The sequence below is a fragment of the Scyliorhinus torazame genome, chromosome 6 (genome assembly GCF_047496885.1).
Source record: "Scyliorhinus torazame isolate Kashiwa2021f chromosome 6, sScyTor2.1, whole genome shotgun sequence".
NCBI classification, from domain to species: domain Eukaryota; kingdom Metazoa; phylum Chordata; class Chondrichthyes; order Carcharhiniformes; family Scyliorhinidae; genus Scyliorhinus; species Scyliorhinus torazame.
Genome location: NC_092712.1, coordinates 40628618 through 40648749, shown reverse-complemented (window position 1 = coordinate 40648749; position 20132 = coordinate 40628618). Strand labels below are relative to the sequence as shown.

Genomic DNA, 20132 nt, shown 5'->3' with positions numbered 1-20132 from the left:
ACCTCAGTGCGTTACCCACTCCCCGTGCCGGTGACCACAGTGCGTTACCCACCCCCCGTGCCGGTGACCTCAGTGTGTTACCCCCTCCCCGTGCCTGTGACCTCAGTGCGTTACCCACGCCCCTTGCCGGTGACCTCAGTGCGTTACCCACGCCCCTTGCCGGTGACCTCAGTGCGTTACCCACGCCCCTTGCCGGTGACCTCAGTGCGTTACCCACTCCCCGTGCCCGTGACCTCAGTGCGTTACCCACCCCCCGTGCCGGTGACCTCAGTGCGTTACCCACCCCCCATGCCGGTGACCTCACTGCGTTACCCACGCCCCGTGCCGGTGACCTCAGTGTGTTACCCCCTCCCCGTGCCGGTGACCTCGGTGTGTTACCCCCTCCCCGTGCCGGTGACCTCAGTGCGTTACCCACCCCCCGTGCCGGTGACCTCAGTGCGTTACCCACCCCCCGTGCTGGTGTCCTCAGTGCGTTACCCACCCCCCGTGCCGGTGACCTCAGTGCGTTACCCCCTCCCCGTGCCGGTGACCTCAGTGCGTTACCCACCCCCCGTGCTGGTGTCCTCAGTGCGTTACCCACTCCCCGTGCCAGTGACCTCAGTGCGTTACCCACTCCCCGTGCCGGTGACCTCAGTGCGTTACCCACCCCCCGTGCCGGTGACCTCAGTGCGTTACCCACCCCCCGTGCCGGTGACCTCAGTGCGTTACCCACCCCCCGTGCCGGTGACCTCACTGCGTTACCCACCCCCCATGCCGGTGACCTCAGTGCGTTACTCACTCCGTGCCGGTGACCTCAGTGCGTTACCCACCCCCCGTGCCGGTGACCTCAGTGCGTTACCCACTCCCCGTGCCGGTGTCCTCAGTGCGTTACCCACCCCCCGTGCCGGTGACCTCAGTGCGTTACCCACCCCCCGTGCCGGTGACCTCAGTGCATTACCCACCCCCCGTGCCGGTGTCCTCAGTGCGTTACCCACCCCCCGTGCCGGTGACCTCAGTGCGTTACCCACTCCCCGTGCCGGTGACCTCAGTGCGTTACCCACCCCCCGTGCCGGTGACCTCAGTGCGTTACCCACGCCCCGTGCCGGTGACCTCAGTGCGTTACCCACTCCCCGTGCCGGTGACCACAGTGCGTTACCCACTCCCCGTGCCTGTGACCTCAGTGCGTTACCCACGCCCCTTGCCGGTGACCTCAGTGTGTTACCCACCCCCCGTGCCGGTGACCTCAGTGTGTTACCCACCCCCCGTGCCGGTGACCTCAGTGCGTTACCCACGCCCCTTGCCGGTGACCTCAGTGCGTTACCCACCCCCCGTGCCGGTGACCTCAGTGTGTTACCCCCTCCCCGTGCCTGTGACCTCAGTGCGTTACCCACGCCCCTTGCCGGTGACCTCAGTGCGTTACCCACGCCCCTTGCCGGTGACCTCAGTGCGTTACCCACGCCCCTTGCCGGTGACCTCAGTGCGTTACCCACTCCCCGTGCCCGTGACCTCAATGCGTTACCCACCCCCCGTGCCGGTGACCTCAGTGCGTTACCCACCCCCCATGCCGGTGACCTCAGTGCGTTAACCACTCCCCGTGCCGGTGACCTCCGTGCGTTACCCACCCCCCGTGCCGGTGACCTCAGTGCGTTACCCACCCCGCGTGCCGGTGACCTCAGTGCGTTACCCACCCCCCGTGCTGGTGACCTCAGTGCGTTACCCACCCCCCCCGTGCCGGTGACCTCAGTGCGTTACCCACCCCCCGTGCCGGTGACCTCACTGCGTTACCCACGCCCCTTGCCGGTGACGTCAGTGCGTTACCCACTCCCCGTGCCGGTGACCTCACTGCGTTACCCACTCCCCGTGCCGGTGACATCAGTGCGTTACCCACCCCCCCGTGCCGGTGACCTCAGTGACCGACCCACCCCCCGTGCCGGTGACCTCAGTGCGTTAACCACTCCCCGTGCCGGTGACCTCAGTGTGTTACCCCCTCCCCGTGCCGGTAACCTCAGTGCGTTACCCACTCCCCCTGCCGGTGACCTCAGTGCCCGACCCACCCCCCGTGCCGGTGACATCAGTGCGTTACCCACCCCCCCGTGCCGGTGACCTCAGTGACCGACCCACCCCCCGTGCCGGTGACCTCAGTGCGTTAACCACTCCCCGTGCCGGTGACCTCAGTGTGTTACCCCCTCCCCGTGCCGGTAACCTCAGTGCGTTACCCACTCCCCCTGCCGGTGACCTCAGTGCCCGACCCACCCCCCGTGCCGGTGACTACAGTGCGTTACCACTCCCCGTGCCGGTGACCTCAGTGACCGACCCACCCCCCGTGCCGGTGACCACAGTGCGTTACCCACTCCCCGTGCCGGTGACCTCAGTGCGTTACCCACTCCCCGTGCCGGTGACCTGAGTGCGTTAGCCACTCCCCGTGCCGGTGACCTCACTGCGTTACCCACCCCCCGTGCCGGTGACGTCAGTGCGTTACCCACTCCCCGTGCCGGTGACCTGAGTGCGTTACCCACTCCCCGTGCCGGTGACCTCACTGCGTTACCCACCCCCCGTGCCGGTGACCTCAGTGCGTTACCCACTCCCCGTGCCGGTGACGTCAGTGCGTTACCCACTCCCCGTGCCGGTGACCTCCGTGCGTTACCCACTCCCCGTGCCCGTGACCTCAGTGCGTTACCCACCCTCCGTGCCGGTGACCTCAGTGCGTTACCCACCCCCCGTGCCGGTGACATCAGTGCGTTACCCATCCCCCATGCCGGTGACCTCCGTGCGTTACCCACCCCCCGTGCCGGTGACCTCAGTGCGTTACCCACCCCGCGTGCCGGTGACCTCAGTGCGTTACCCACCCCCCGTGCTGGTGACCTCAGTGCGTTACCCACCCCCCCCCGTGCCGGTGACCTCAGTGCCCGACCCACCCCCCGTGCCGCTGACCTCAGTGCGTTAACCACTCCCCGTGCCGGTAACCTCAGTGCGTTACCCACTCCCCCTGCCGGTGACCTCAGTGCCCGACCCACCCCCCGTGCCGGTGACCACAGTGCGTTACTCACTCCCCGTGCCGGTGACCTGAGTGCGTTACCCACTCCCCGTGCCGGTGACCTCAGTGCGTTACCCACCCCCCGTGCCGGTGACCTCAGTGCGTTACCCACTCCCCGTGCCGGTGACGTCAGTGCGTTACCCACTCCCCATGCCGGTGACCTCACTGCGTTACCCACTCCCCGTGCCGGTGACGTCAGTGCGTTACCCACTCCCCATGCCGGTGACCTCACTGCGTTACCCACCCCCCGTGCCGGTGACTTCAGTGCGTTACCCACCCCCCGTGCCGGTGACCTCAGTGCGTTACCCTCTCCCCGTGCCTGTGACCTCAGTGACCGACCCCCCCCCCCGTGCCGGTGACCTCACTGCGTTACCCACTCCCCGTGCCGGTGACCTCACTGCGTTACCCACTCCCCGTGCCGGTGACGTCAGTGCGTTACCCACTCCCCGTGCCGGTGACCTCAGTGACCGACCCACCCCCCGTGCCGGTGACCACAGTGCGTTACCCACTCCCCGTGCCGGTGACCTCAGTGCGTTACCCACCCCTCCTGCCTGTGACCTCAGTGCCCGACCCACCCCCCGTGCCGGTGACTTCAGTGCGTTACCCACCCCCCGTGCCGTTGACCTCACTGCGTTACCCACTCCCCGTGCCGGTGACCTCACTGCGTTACCCACTCCCCGTGCCGGTGACGTCAGTGCGTTACCCACTCCCCGTGCCGGTGACCTCAGTGCCCGACCCACCCCCCCGTGCCGTTGACCTCATTGTGTTACCCACCCACCGTGCCGGTGACCTCAGTGCCCGACCCACCCCCCCCGTGCCGTTGACCTCATTGCGTTACCCACCCCCCGTGCCGGTGACCTCAGAGCGTTACCCACCCCCCGTGCCGGTGACCTCAGAGCGTTACCCACCCCCCGTGCCAGTGACCTCAGTGCCCGACACACACCCCGTGCCGGTGACCTCAGTGCGATACCCACCCCACGTGCCGGTGACCTCAGTGCGTTACCCACTCCCCGTGCCGGTGACCTCAGTGCGTTACCCACTCCCCGTGCCGGTGACCTCAGTGCGTTACCCACTCCCCGTGCCGGTGACCTCAGTGCGTTACCCACCCCCCGTGCCTGTGACCTCAGTGCCCGACCCACCCCCCGTGCCGGTGACCTCAGAGCGTTACCCACTCCCCGTGCCTGTGACCTCAGTGCCCGACCCACCCCCCGTGCCGGTGACCTCAGTGCCAGACCCACCCCCCGTGCCGTTGATCTCATTGCGTTACCCACCCCCCTTGCCGGTGACCTCAGTGCGTTACCCACTCCCCGTGCCCGTGACCTCAGTGCGTTACCCACCCCCCGTGCCCGTGACCTCAGTGCGTTAACCACTCCCCGTGCCGGTGACCTCAGTGCGTTACCCACTCCCCGTGCCGGTGACCTCCGTGCGTTACCCACCCCCCGTGCCGGTGAACTCAGTGCGTTACCCACCCCCCCCGTGCCGGTGACCTCAGTGCGTTAACCACTCCCCGTGCCGGTGACTCAGTGCGTTACCCACCCCCCGTGCCGGTGACCTCAGTGCGTTACCCTCTCCCCGTGCCGGTGACCTCAGTGCGTTACCCACCCCCCTTGCCGGTGACCTCAGTGCGTTACCCACTCCCCGTGCCCGTGACCTCAGTGCGTTACCCACCCCCCGTGCCGGTGACCTCAGTGCGTTAACCACTCCCCGTGCCGGTGACCTCAGTGCGTTACCCACTCCCCGTGCCGGTGACCTCCGTGCGTTACCCACCCCCCGTGCCGGTGACCTCAGTGCGTTACCCACCCCCCCCCGTGCCGGTGACCTCAGTGCGTTAACCACTCCCCGTGCCGGTGACTCAGTGCGTTACCCACCCCCCGTGCCGGTGACCTCAGTGCGTTACCCCCTCCCCGTGCCGGTGACCTCAGTGCGTTACCCACCCCCCGTGCCGGTGACCTCGGTGCGTTACCCCCTCCCCGTGCCGGTGACCTCAGTACCCGACCCACCCCCCGTGCCGGTGACCTCAGTGCGTTACCCACTCCCCGTACCGGTGACCTGAGTGCGTTACCCACCCCCGTGCCGGCGACCTCAGTGCCCGACCCACTCCCCGTGCCGGTGACCTCAGTGCGTTACCCACACCCCGTGCCGATGACCTCACTGCGTTACCCACTCCCCGTGCCGGTGACCTCACTGCGTTACCCACTCCCCGTGCCGGCGACCTCAGTGCCCGACCCACTCCCCGTGCCGGTGACCTCAGTGCCCGACCCACTCCCCGTGCCGGTGACCTCACTGCGTTACCCACACCCCGTGCCGGTGACCTCACTGCGTTACCCACTCCCCGTGCCGGCGACCTCAGTGCCCGACCCACTCCCCGTGCCGGTGACCTCAGTGCGTTACCCAGTCCCCGTGCCGGTGACCTCAGTGCCCGACCCACTCCCCGTGCCGGTGACCTCAGTGCGTTACCCACTCCCCGTGCCGGTGACCTCAGTGCCCGACCCACTCCCCGTGCCCGTGACCTCAGTGTGTTACCCACACCCCGTGCCGGTGACCTCACTGCGTTACCCACGCCCCGTGCCGGTGACCTCAGTGTGTTACCCCCTCCCCGTGCCAGTGACCTCGGTGTGTTACCCCCTCCCCGTGCCGGTGACCTCAGTGCGTTACCCACCCCCCGTGCCGGTGACCTCAGTGCGTTACCCACCCCCCGTGCTGGTGTCCTCAGTGCGTTACCCACCCCCCGTGCCGGTGACCTCAGTGCGTTACCCCCTCCCCGTGCCGGTGACCTCAGTGCGTTACCCACCCCCCGTGCTGGTGTCCTCAGTGCGTTACCCACTCCCCGTGCCAGTGACCTCAGTGCGTTACCCACTCCCCGTGCCGGTGACCTCAGTGCGTTACCCACCCCCCGTGCCGGTGACCTCAGTGCGTTACCCACCCCCCGTGCCGGTGACCTCAGTGCGTTACCCACCCCCCGTGCCGGTGACCTCACTGCGTTACCCACCCCCCGTGCCGGTGACCTCAGTGCGTTACCCACTCCGTGCCGGTGACCTCAGTGCGTTACCCACCCCCCGTGCCGGTGACCTCAGTGCGTTACCCACTCCCCGTGCCGGTGTCCTCAGTGCGTTACCCACCCCCCGTGCCGGTGACCTCAGTGCGTTACCCACCCCCCGTGCCGGTGACCTCAGTGCATTACCCACCCCCCGTGCCGGTGTCCTCAGTGCGTTACCCACCCCCCGTGCCGGTGACCTCAGTGCGTTACCCACTCCCCGTGCCGGTGACCTCAGTGCGTTACCCACCCCCCGTGCCGGTGACCTCAGTGCGTTACCCACGCCTCGTGCCGGTGACCTCAGTGCGTTACCCACTCCCCGTGCCGGTGACCACAGTGCGTTACCCACTCCCCGTGCCTGTGACCTCAGTGCGTTACCCACGCCCCTTGCCGGTGACCTCAGTGTGTTACCCACCCCCCGTGCCGGTGACCTCAGTGTGTTACCCACCCCCCGTGCCGGTGACCTCAGTGCGTTACCCACGCCCCTTGCCGGTGACCTCAGTGCGTTACCCACCCCCCTTGCCGGTGACCTCAGTGTGTTACCCCCTCCCCGTGCCTGTGACCTCAGTGCGTTACCCACGCCCCTTGCCGGTGACCTCAGTGCGTTACCCACGCCCCTTGCCGGTGACCTCAGTGCGTTACCCACGCCCCTTGCCGGTGACCTCAGTGCGTTACCCACTCCCCGTGCCCGTGACCTCAATGCGTTACCCACCCCCCGTGCCGGTGACCTCAGTGCGTTACCCACCCCCCATGCCGGTGACCTCAGTGCGTTAACCACTCCCCGTGCCGGTGACCTCCGTGCGTTACCCACCCCCCGTGCCGGTGACCTCAGTGCGTTACCCACCCCGCGTGCCGGTGACCTCAGTGCGCTACCCACCCCCCGTGCTGGTGACCTCAGTGCGTTACCCACCCCCCCCGTGCCGGTGACCTCAGTGCGTTACCCACCCCCCGTGCCGGTGACCTCACTGCGTTACCCACGCCCCTTGCCGGTGACCTCAGTGCGTTACCCACTCCCCATGCCGGTGACCTCAGTGTGTTACCCCCTCCCCGTGCCGGTGACCTCGGTGTGTTACCCCCTCCCCGTGCCGGTGACCTCAGTGCGTTACCCACGCCCCGTGCCGGTGACCACAGTGCGTTACCCACTCCCCGTGCCGGTGACCTGAGTGCGTTACCCACACCCCGTGCCGGTGACCTCAGTGCGTTACCCACGCCCCGTGCCGGTGACGTCAGTGCGTTACCCACTCCCCGTGCCGGTGACCTCACTGCGTTACCCACTCCCCGTGCCGGTGACATCAGTGCGTTACCCACCCCCCCGTGCCGGTGACCTCAGTGACCGACCCACCCCCCGTGCCGGTGACCTCAGTGCGTTAACCACTCCCCGTGCTGGTGACCTCAGTGTGTTACCCCCTCCCCGTGCCGGTAACCTCAGTGCGTTACCCACTCCCCCTGCCGGTGACCTCAGTGCCCGACCCACCCCCCGTGCCGGTGACCTCAGTGACCGACCCACCCCCCGTGCCGGTGACCTCAGTGCGTTAACCACTCCCCGTGCCGGTGACCTCAGTGTGTTACCCCCTCCCCGTGCCGGTAACCTCAGTGCGTTACCCACTCCCCCTGCCGGTGACCTCAGTGTCCGACCCACCCCCCGTGCCGGTGACTACAGTGCGTTACCACTCCCCGTGCCGGTGACCTCAGTGACCGACCCACCCCCCGTGCCGGTGACCACAGTGCGTTACCCACTCCCCGTGCCGGTGACCTCAGTGCGTTACCCACTCCCCGTGCCGGTGACCTGAGTGCGTTAGCCACTCCCCGTGCCGGTGACCTCACTGCGTTACCCACCCCCCGTGCCGGTGACGTCAGTGCGTTACCCACTCCCCGTGCCGGTGACCTGAGTGCGTTACCCACTCCCCGTGCCGGTGACCTGACTGCGTTACCCACCCCCCGTGCCGGTGACCTCAGTGCGTTACCCACTCCCCGTGCCGGTGACGTCAGTGCGTTACCCACTCCCCGTGCCGGTGACCTCCGTGCGTTACCCACTCCCCGTGCCCGTGACCTCAGTGCGTTACCCACCCTCCGTGCCGGTGACCTCAGTGCGTTACCCACCCCCCGTGCCGGTGACATCAGTGCGTTACCCATCCCCCATGCCGGTGACCTCCGTGCGTTACCCACCCCCCGTGCCGGTGACCTCAGTGCGTTACCCACCCCGCGTGCCGGTGACCTCAGTGCGTTACCCACCCCCCGTGCTGGTGACCTCAGTGCGTTACCCACCCCCCCCCGTGCCGGTGACCTCAGTGCCCGACCCACCCCCCGTGCCGCTGACCTCAGTGCGTTAACCACTCCCCGTGCCGGTAACCTCAGTGCGTTACCCACTCCCCCTGCCGGTGACCTCAGTGCCCGACCCACCCCCCGTGCCGGTGACCACAGTGCGTTACTCACTCCCCGTGCCGGTGACCTGAGTGCGTTACCCACTCCCCGTGCCGGTGACCTCAGTGCGTTACCCACCCCCCGTGCCGGTGACCTCAGTGCGTTACCCACTCCCCGTGCCGGTGACGTCAGTGCGTTACCCACTCCCCATGCCGGTGACCTCACTGCGTTACCCACTCCCCGTGCCGGTGACGTCAGTGCGTTACCCACTCCCCATGCCGGTGACCTCACTGCGTTACCCACACCCCGTGCCGGTGACTTCAGTGCGTTACCCACCCCCCGTGCCGGTGACCTCAGTGCGTTACCCTCTCCCCGTGCCTGTGACCTCAGTGACCGACCCCCCCCCCCGTGCCGGTGACCTCACTGCGTTACCCACTCCCCGTGCCGGTGACCTCACTGCGTTACCCACTCCCCGTGCCGGTGACGTCAGTGCGTTACCCACTCCCCGTGCCGGTGACCTCAGTGACCGACCCACCCCCCGTGCCGGTGACCACAGTGCGTTACCCACTCCCCGTGCCGGTGACCTCAGTGCGTTACCCACCCCTCCTGCCTGTGACCTCAGTGCCCGACCCACCCCCCGTGCCGGTGACTTCAGTGCGTTACCCACCCCCCGTGCCGTTGACCTCACTGCGTTACCCACTCCCCGTGCCGGTGACCTCACTGCGTTACCCACTCCCCGTGCGGTGACCTCAGTGCGTTACCCACTCCCCGTGCCGGTGACCTCAGTGCGTTACCCACCCCCCGTGCCTGTGACCTCAGTGCCCGACCCACCCCCCGTGCCGGTGACCTCAGAGCGTTACCCACTCCCCGTGCCTGTGACCTCAGTGCCCGACCCACCCCCCGTGCCGGTGACCTCAGTGCCAGACCCACCCCCCGTGCCGTTGATCTCATTGCGTTACCCACCCCCCTTGCCGGTGACCTCAGTGCGTTACCCACTCCCCGTGCCCGTGACCTCAGTGCGTTACCCACCCCCCGTGCCGGTGACCTCAGTGCGTTAACCACTCCCCGTGCCGGTGACCTCAGTGCGTTACCCACTCCCCGTGCCGGTGACCTCCGTGCGTTACCCACCCCCCGTGCCGGTGACCTCAGTGCGTTACCCACCCCCCCCGTGCCGGTGACCTCAGTGCGTTAACCACTCCCCGTGCCGGTGACTCAGTGCGTTACCCACCCCCCGTGCCGGTGACCTCAGTGCGTTACCCTCTCCCCGTGCCTGTGACCTCAGTGACCGACCCCCCCCCCCGTGCCGGTGACCTCACTGCGTTACCCACTCCCCGTGCCGGTGACCTCACTGCGTTACCCACTCCCCGTGCCGGTGACGTCAGTGCGTTACCCACTCCCCGTGCCGGTGACCTCAGTGACCGACCCACCCCCCGTGCCGGTGACCACAGTGCGTTACCCACTCCCCGTGCCGGTGACCTCAGTGCGTTACCCACCCCTCCTGCCTGTGACCTCAGTGCCCGACCCACCCCCCGTGCCGGTGACTTCAGTGCGTTACCCACCCCCCGTGCCGTTGACCTCACTGCGTTACCCACTCCCCGTGCCGGTGACCTCACTGCGTTACCCACTCCCCGTGCCGGTGACGTCAGTGCGTTACCCACTCCCCGTGCCGGTGACCTCAGTGCCCGACCCACCCCCCCGTGCCGTTGACCTCATTGTGTTACCCACCCACCGTGCCGGTGACCTCAGTGCCCGACCCACCCCCCCGTGCCGTTCACCTCATTGCGTTACCCACCCCCCGTGCCAGTGACCTCAGAGCGTTACCCACCCCCCGTGCCGGTGACCTCAGAGCGTTACCCACCCCCCGTGCCAGTGACCTCAGTGCCCGACACACACCCCGTGCCGGTGACCTCAGTGCGATACCCACCCCACGTGCCGGTGACCTCAGTGCGTTACCCACTCCCCGTGCCGGTGACCTCAGTGCGTTACCCACTCCCCGTGCCGGTGACCTCAGTGCGTTACCCACTCCCCGTGCCGGTGACCTCAGTGCGTTACCCACCCCCCGTGCCTGTGACCTCAGTGCCCGACCCACCCCCCGTGCCGGTGACCTCAGAGCGTTACCCACTCCCCGTGCCTGTGACCTCAGTGCCCGACCCACCCCCCGTGCCGGTGACCTCAGTGCCAGACCCACCCCCCGTGCCGTTGATCTCATTGCGTTACCCACCCCCCTTGCCGGTGACCTCAGTGCGTTACCCACTCCCCGTGCCCGTGACCTCAGTGCGTTACCCACCCCCCGTGCCGGTGACCTCAGTGCGTTAACCACTCCCCGTGCCGGTGACCTCAGTGCGTTACCCACTCCCCGTGCCGGTGACCTCCGTGCGTTACCCACCCCCCGTGCCGGTGACCTCAGTGCGTTACCCACCCCCCCCGTGCCGGTGACCTCAGTGCGTTAACCACTCCCCGTGCCGGTGACTCAGTGCGTTACCCACCCCCCGTGCCGGTGACCTCAGTGCGTTACCCCCTCCCCGTGCCGGTGACCTCAGTGCGTTACCCACCCCCCTTGCCGGTGACCTCAGTGCGTTACCCACTCCCCGTGCCCGTGACCTCAGTGCGTTACCCACCCCCCGTGCCGGTGACCTCAGTGCGTTAACCACTCCCCGTGCCGGTGACCTCAGTGCGTTACCCACTCCCCGTGCCGGTGACCTCCGTGCGTTACCCACCCCCCGTGCCGGTGACCTCAGTGCGTTACCCAGCCCCCCCGTGCCGGTGACCTCAGTGCGTTAACCACTCCCCGTGCCGGTGACTCAGTGCGTTACCCACCCCCCGTGCCGGTGACCTCAGTGCGTTACCCCCTCCCCGTGCCGGTGACCTCAGTGCGTTACCCACCCCCCGTGCCGGTGACCTCGGTGCGTTACCCCCTCCCCGTGCCGGTGACCTCAGTACCCGACCCACCCCCCGTGCCGGTGACCTCAGTGCGTTACCCACTCCCCGTACCGGTGACCTGAGTGCGTTACCCACCCCCGTGCCGGCGACCTCAGTGCCCGACCCACTCCCCGTGCCGGTGACCTCAGTGCGTTACCCACACCCCGTGCCGATGACCTCACTGCGTTACCCACTCCCCGTGCCGGTGACCTCACTGCGTTACCCACTCCCCGTGCCGGCGACCTCAGTGCCCGACCCACTCCCCGTGCCGGTGACCTCAGTGCCCGACCCACTCCCCGTGCCGGTGACCTCACTGCGTTACCCACACCCCGTGCCGGTGACCTCACTGCGTTACCCACTCCCCGTGCCGGCGACCTCAGTGCCCGACCCACTCCCCGTGCCGGTGACCTCAGTGCGTTACCCACTCCCCGTGCCGGTGACCTCAGTGCCCGACCCACTCCCCGTGCCGGTGACCTCAGTGCATTACCCACTCCCCGTGCCGGTGACCTCAGTGCCCGACCCACTCCCCGTGCCCGTGACCTCAGTGTGTTACCCACACCCCGTGCCGGTGACCTCACTGCGTTACCCACTCCCCGTGCCGGTGACCTCAGTGGGTTACCCACTCCCCGTGCCGGTGACCTCAGTGCGTTACCCACCCCCCGTGCCGGTGACCTCAGTGCGTTACCCACACCCCGTGCCGGTGACCTCACTGCGTTACCCACCCCCCGTGCCGGTGTCCTCAGTGCGTTACCCACCCCCCGTGCCGGTGACCTCACTGCGTTACCCTCTCCCCGTGCCGGTGACCTCAGTGGGTTACCCACTCCCCGTGCCGGTGACCTCATTGCGTTACCCACCCCCGTGCCGTTGACCTCGTTGCGTTACCCACTCCGTGCCGGTGACCTCAGAGCGTTACCCACTCCGTGCCGGTGACCTCAGTGCGTTACCCACTCCCCGTGCCGTTGACCTCATTGCGTTACCCACCCCCCGTGCCGATGACCTCAGTGCGTTACCCACTCCCCGTGCCGGTGACCTCAGTGCGTTACCCACCCCCCGTGCCGGTGACCTCAGTGCGTTACCCACTCCCCGTGCCGGTGACCTCAGTGCGTTACCCACTCCCCGTGCCGGTGACCTCAGTGCGTTACCCACCCCCCGTGCCGGTGACCTCAGTGCCAGACCCACCCCCCGTGCCGGTGACCTCAGTGCGTTACCCACCTCCCGTGCCGGTGACCTCAGTGCCCGACCCACGCCCCTTGCCGGTGACCTCAGTGCGTTACCCACTCCCCGTGCCGGTGACCTCAGTGCGTTACCCACTCCCCGTGCCGGTGACCTCAGTGCGTTACCCACCCCCCGTGCCGGTGACCTCAGTGCGTTACCCACTCCCCGTGCCGGTGACCTCAGTGCGTTACCCACTCCCCGTGCCGGTGACCTCACTGCGTTACCCACCCCCCGTGCCGGTGACCTCACTGCGTTACCCACCCCCCGTCTCGGTGACCTCAGTGACCGACCCACCCCCCGCGCCGGTGACCTCAGTGCGTTACCTACCCCCCGTGCCGGTGACCTCAGTGCGTTACCCACTCCCCGTGCCGGTGACCTCAGTGCGTTACCCACCCCCCGTGCCGGTGACCTCAGTGCCAGACCCACCCCCCGTGCCGGTGACCTCAGTGCGTTACCCACCTCCCGTGCCGGTGACCTCAGTGCCCGACCCACGCCCCTTGCCGGTGACCTCAGTGCGTTACCCACTCCCCGTGCCGGTGACCTCAGTGCGTTACCCACTCCCCGTGCCGGTGACCTCAGTGCGTTACCCACCCCCCGTGCCGGTGACCTCAGTGCGTTACCCACTCCCCGTGCCGGTGACCTCAGTGCGTTACCCACTCCCCGTGCCGGTGACCTCACTGCGTTACCCACCCCCCGTGCCGGTGACCTCACTGCGTTACCCACCCCCCGTCTCGGTGACCTCAGTGACCGACCCACCCCCCGCGCCGGTGACCTCAGTGCGTTACCTACCCCCCGTGCCGGTGACCTCAGTGCGTTACCCACTCCCCGTGCCGGTGACCTCAGTGCGTTACCCACCCCCCGTGCCGGTGACCTCACTGCGTTACCCACCCCCCCCGTCTCGGTGACCTCAGTGACCGGCCCACCCCCCGCGCCGGTGACCTCAGTGCGTTACCTACCCCCCGTGCCGGTGACCTCAGTGCGTTACCCACCCCCCGTGCCGGTGACCTCAGTGCATTACCCACTCCCCGTGCCGGTGTCCTCAGTGCGTTACCCACCCCCCGTGCCGGTGACCTCAGTGCGTTACCCACCCCCCGTGCCGGTGACCTCAGTGCGTTACCCACTCCCCGTGCCGGTGACCTCAGTGCGTTACCCACCCCCCGTGCCGGTGACCTCAGTGCGTTACCCACTCCCCGTGCCGGTGACCTCAGTGCGTTACCCACTCCCCGTGCCGGTGACCTCAGTGCGTTACCCACTCCCCGTGCCGGTGACCTCAGTGCGTTACCCACCCCCCGTGCCGGTGACCTCAGTGCGTTACCCACCCCCCCGTGCCGGTGACCTCAGTGCGTTACCCACTCCCCGTGCCGGTGACCTCAGTGCGTTACCCACTCCCCGTGCCGGTGACCTCAGTGCGTTACCCACTCCCCGTGCCGGTGACCTCAGTGCGTTACCCACCCCCCGTGCCGGTGACCTCAGTGCGTTACCCACCCCCCGTGCCGGTGACCTCAGTCCGTTACCCACCCCCCGTGCCGATGACCTCAGTGCGTTACCCACTCCCCGTGCCGGTGACCTCAGTGCGTTACCCTCTCCGTGCCGGTGACCTCAGTGCCCGACCCACCCCCCCCGTGCCGGTGAACTCAGTGCCTGACCCACCCCCCGTGCCGGTGACCTCAGTGCGTTACCCACCCCCCGTGCCGGTGACCTCAGTGCGTTACCCACCCCCCGTGCCGGTGACCTCAGTGCGTTACCCACCCCCCGTGCCGGTGACCTCAGTGCGTTACCCACCCCCCGTGCCGGTGACCTCACTGCGTTACCCACCCCCCGTGCCGGTGACCTCAGTGCGTTACCCACCCCCCGTGCCGGTGACCTCAGTGCGTTACCCACCCCCCGTGCCGGTGTCCTCAGTGCGTTACCCACCCCCCGTCCCGGTGACCTCAGTGCCCGACCCACCCCCCGTGCCGGTGACCTCAGTGCCCGACCCACCCCCCGTGCCGGTGACCTCAGTGCCCGACCCACCCCCCGTGCCGGTGACCTCAGCGCCCGACCCACCCCCCGTGCCGGTGACCTCAGTGCCCGACCCACCCCCCGTGCCGGTGACCTCAGTGCCCGACCCACCCCCCGTGCCGGTGACCTCGGTGCGTTACCCACTCCCCGTGCCGGTGACCTCGGTGCGTTACCCACTCCCCGTGCCGGTGACCTCAGTGCGTTACCCCCTCTCCGTGCCGGTGACCTCAGCGCCCGACCCACCCCCCGTGCCGGTGACCTCAGTGCCCGACCCACCCCCCGTGCCGGTGACCTCGGTGCGTTACCCACTCCCCGTGCCGGTGACCTCGGTGCGTTACCCACTCCCCGTGCCGGTGACCTCAGTGCGTTACCCACGCCCCGTGCCGGTGACCTCAGTGCGTTACCCCCTCTCCGTGCCGGTGACCTCAGTGCCCGACCCACCCCCCGTGCCGGTGACCTCAGTGCGTTACCCACTCCCCGTGCCGGTGACCTCGGTGCGTTACCCACTCCCCGTGCCGGTGACCTCAGTGCGTTACCCCCTCTCCGTGCCGGTGACCTCAGTGCCCGACCCACCCCCCGTGCCGGTGACCTCAGCGCCCGACCCACCCCCCGTGCCGGTGACCTCAGTGCGTTACCCCCTCTCCGTGCCGGTGACCTCAGTGCCCGACCCACCCCCCGTGCCGGTGACCTCAGCGCCCGTCCCACCCCCCGTGCCGGTGACCTCAGTGCATTACCCACCCCCCCCCCCCGTGCCGGTGACCTCAGTGCGTTACCCACCCCCCGTGCCGGTGACCTCTGTGCGTTACCCACTCCCCGTGCCGGTGATATCAGCGCCCGACCCACCCCCCGCCGGTGGCGTCAGAGCATTACGCAGCCCCGGCGCCAGTGACCTCAGGGCACTACCCTCTCCGCGCTGGCGGCATTTCAGTATAGGGATGCGTTCTCCACTTTGCGTCACTGGCACGCCGATTCACGTTCGGGTGGATAATCCTGCGTTGGGCTGGCGCCGATGCTCCTCTCCCCTGCAGGCATCAGGATTGAGGTTTGTGTCGCTGCCCCAGGAACCATGGGCTGCAGTCTCCGATTGAGCAGTTCAATGCCGATGCTGGCGTGGGAACTGTGGTGTTTTACAACGCCAAAATCAGACACCCCGATCAGAGACCCTATTTGGTGCCCTGTCAGAGAACCCTATCAGTCACCCTTCAGAAAGCTGAAGAACAGTCCAGGCAGTTCAGTGAAAATCATTACATTTTCACATACCCTTCCCTAACATCTGCCTCAAACAAAAGTGTTTAAAGCAGCTGCTGTTGCAAGTGTCAGAGACTTTCTCTAAAGCTTCAAATCCCTTGACAGCAGTTGAAATACAAAACTCCCATTCAATTTCACACAGCAATATATTTCATTAACCAGTGACTGACAGTTTTATTAGTGCAGAGACAGCATACTTAGTGGATTCTTTATCTATCTTTCTCTTCATGCTTGAATGCATCTCGAGTACCATGCTTTGATGTTAACCACAATGTTTATGTACTCTTCTACAATGATTGACAGCTCCTCACCACATGAAAAGGAGCTAAATTCTTTCTGCTGTGAATAAGAGGAAGTGTAATTGAATAGGAGTTTTGCACTTCAAAGACTGCCAAGGGATTTGAATCCCTTTCAAGTGCTCTCGGCTTTCGAGGAAGCCTCTGACACTTGTAACAGCTGCTGCTTTAACCACTTTTGTCTGAAGCTGCAGATATTAGGGAAGGATAAGTGAAAATGCGATGAACTTTCACTGTGCTGCCTGGACTGCTCTCCAACCTTCAGGCGGAGGTGACTGATAGGGGGTCTCTGATATGGGGGGGAGGGGAGGTCAGATGGGGGAGGGAATCTGAGGGGGGGTGAGTGATGGGGTGATGGTGGGGGATTGTGGGGGGAGGGGGGAGGGGGTCCTGATTCCAACAGAATCCGGTTTGCTCTCCGTCATGCATATATTTGTCTGGTAAAGGGTAGAGACTCACACCTAGGCCCTACTCCCTGTGCCAGCAGAGGCTGGTCCTGATTCTCTGCTGGCGGAAGCACTTAGGCTCAAGGAGAGAATCCCGGCCATGATTCATTTCAACGGATACAATGAATGTGTGGGTGGATTTTCCATTACCCGGCTCCACGATTCCCGATCGACGGGAAATTGGAGATTGGGTGCAAAATGGGTTTGGCGCCGGCCAATGCTCCGATCCCCTGCTGGCGGCCTCCGTGTGTTACCCGGCCCGTACCGGCAGGATATAAATCGGTAATTGCCATCCATTTCCAATTGATTAACGGGCTGGAAGCGGAGGTCTCCACCTCTCCCCTCGCCTGTTACGCATCCACCCCCACAGCAAGAAATTCGCCAGGCGGGCTTTGGTGCAGGTTTTCCTAAGTGTGGCCCTGACACAGTGGACCCCGAGGTGGGTCAAGGGGTCAGTGCATACCCGAGGTGCCCCCCCAACGTCCAGCGAAAGACCCCCCGCCCCCCTCACAATACAAATCCTACCCCCCTGGCTACCACCAATATATTTGGGGAGGAAATGCAGCTGGGAAAGTCCATGCACCATTTACACCATGAGGTCATCGCACAGGGGCCAGGATTCTTCATTCCTCCCCACCCCCCCCCCCCCCCACCCCCCATCACCCACGTATTTCTCGGCAATGCGCCGTTCGCTGGCAGCGGGATTCTCTCTTCTCAGCCCCTGTCAATGGGATTGCCCATTGAAGCCACCCCACCCCACGCCGCCGGGTTGAAGTGAACAATTAAAATGATTGGCCTAAGTCAAAGATTTAAGATATGGCTCAGGGGAGTTAATTGATCCAGCGTCTCTTGACATGTTTAAAACAAACTGGATTATTCTCGATTGGAGATGTTGAAGAAGGACATTGTTAACATGCTGGAGTTTTTCTTTTAACAGGAAAATACGAGAAAGTGTTTTTTTAACTTTAAAGGAGTGGATTAATAGGGTGGAATGTGTGAGTGTGTGACAGATGTATCATATGGCAGCATGTTGGGTTACGGGTAAGGGCCCTGATGTCGAGGGTCCCATGGAGGTCATTCACCCCCACTGTACGGGCAACAATAACCCAGCACTGATTTTCCTTGATTTGGCCCATTTATGGACAGTGTGCATGCTCTCTCAACTGGATGGCCAATTGGAGCCCTCCAGCTCGGTCAGTAGTGGATCCTGCCAACTCCGAGGGGGAGAGACAGTCCCTTCACCTTGAGGCACCCTCTCAGCATCTTATAAACTATTGAGTTTTAAAATTGTCGCAAGTCGGGCCATCATTGTAAAGGGGAAACCCTTCCTTCCCCAGGCTGGCCGATGTCCACAACTGTAGCCAGGCAGGTGGGATGGTCCTCCAGCCAGGCTCCCAGCAACCATCCTGGTTCCCAAAATGGCGGGGGGGGGGGAGGGATTAAAAATTCCAATCGGACTCTGATAATTGGTTTTCATTGGTCTGTCACTTGCACCAATTGGCTACCTGTGCACCCTTCCCCCCAATCTCGCCTCTGGAAAAATGGCACCGGATGGGATGGCCATAGCGTTTTACAGCACAGAAAGAGGCCCGTCCTGTCCGTGCTGGCCATCAAACACCAATCTATTCTAATCCATTTTCCAGCACTTGGTCCTTGTCCTTGCTGTCAAACCACCATGCTGTCTAATTACTGCACCCACCCACCTCCAATTTGGGGTAAAGGTTTTGGGGTATATTCTGAATGGTGTGAAGTTAATGCACCTAATTATCTAATTCGTGAATTGGATTTTTGTTTGTTGTGCAATGACCGTGTGCTATCTATTTACAGATATTTCTCTTTTCCCTTTTGTTTTGTACAGCTAATCATTTCCATTGCTCGGGAGTAAACACTAGTCAAGAAGTTGCAGGATGAAAATATGGCACTCCTGTTTGTACCGTCAGGCCCTCACTGCTTGCGTCGGTTCACTCGCGAATCCCTGGCTGCTATTGAGAGGCGGATCGCTGAGGAACAGACAATTAGCACTAGGAAAGCTGGCAAGGAAGAAAGTGAGGAGGAAAAGCCCACGCCTCACGTTGACCTGGAAGCAGGAAAACAGTTGCCACTCATTTATGGCGATATGCCATCACAGCTCATTGGGCAGCCATTGGAGGATCTCGACGCCTTCTACAGCAGCAAGAAGGTAAAAAGAAAAACAAAACTCAAGACGTATTGACCACACTGTCAGCCAGAGAAACTTAAGGCAAGCAAAGGGGGAGGGGGGGGGGGATTTTCCGTGCCCCACCCGGCATTTTTCTCGGCGGTGGTATGCGGCCTGCCGTTAGCCATCAGCGGAACTCAAAGATCCCATTGGCGAGAACGGACGGAAAATCCCCCCTCCAAAGTCTATTTTCGAGACGGAAAATCCCCCCTCCAAAGTCTATTTTCGAGACGGAAAATCCCCCCTCCAAAATCTATTTTACAGCAAGTGGAGTCTATGGCTTGAATTTTCCGGCACGTCCCACCGTGGAAGTCGTCGTGGGTGGGGAGGGAATTGTGATGGTCCATTAAAAAGCTCATTGACTTTGGGTGGGAATTTTGGATCCCATGGGAGCAGGACTGGAATCCAGGCCAATGTTACAGCAGAGCTCATTTATTCAACAAATAGAGTGCAATTAAGCAGAACTTCAATTAACCTCAATCAGCACATGGCGAAAGCCATGGAGGATGGTTATATAATACTAGAACATAGAACATACAGTGCAGAAGGAGGCCATTCGGTCCATCGAGTCTGCACCGACCCATTTAAACCCTCACTTCCACCCTATCCCCGTAACCCAATTACCCTTCCTAACCTTTTTTGGTCACTAAGGGTAATTTATCATGGCCAATCCATCTCACCTGCACGCCTTTAGACTGTGGGAGGAAACCGGAGAACCCGGAGGAAACCCACACAGACACGGGGAGAGCGTGCAAACTCCGCACAGACAGTGACCCAGCGGGGAATCGAACCAGGGACCCTGGCGCTGTGAAGCCACAGTGCTATCCACTTGTACTACCGTGCTACCCTGATTATTTGTGTGGAAGATAGTTGCACAATACAAATGATGTGCCTTCACACAATTCCAGTCACATACAGCAATGTGGTCTTCATAGGATCATAGAATCTCGACAGTGCAGAAGGAGGCCATTCGGCCAATCTAGTCTGCACTGACTTTCCGAAAAAGCACCCCACCAAGGTCCACTCACCCGCCCCATACCTGCAGCCCCGTAACCTGACCCACACATCTTTGGGCACTAAGGGGCAATTTAGCACAGCCAATCCACCTAACCACATCTTTGGACACCGGGGCACCCGGAGGAAACCCACACAGACACGGGGAGAAAGTAATCACCCAAGATCAGAATCGAACCCGGGTTCCTAGAACTGTGAGGTAACAGTGCTGACCGTTGTGTCCCCATCTTCAGGTGTGTTTGACAGGGAAACAATCCAAACATCTCCATGCTGGCAAGACTTGCAGCCCATCAACAAAATGATGTTAATCAAGCTTTTCAGGCGTATTAAAAAAACACACTTCGATCACACTTAACTTGAATTAAACTGAGGGAGAATTGACAGTGTG

The 20132-nt window shown here is 64.0% G+C and overlaps 1 protein-coding gene across 1 annotated transcript in view; it reads left to right on the top strand.

Annotated features, from left to right (window-relative positions):
* Positions 1 to 20132, top strand: part of LOC140425680 (sodium channel protein type 1 subunit alpha-like) — a 580672-nt gene that overhangs the window by 285095 nt on the left and 275445 nt on the right. Inside the window, exon 3 of the mRNA XM_072510176.1 lies at positions 18392 to 18712. Within this exon, the coding sequence (XP_072366277.1) occupies positions 18449 to 18712 (264 nt within the window). The 5' untranslated portion in view covers positions 18392 to 18448. The remainder of the gene's footprint in view (positions 1 to 18391; positions 18713 to 20132) is intronic.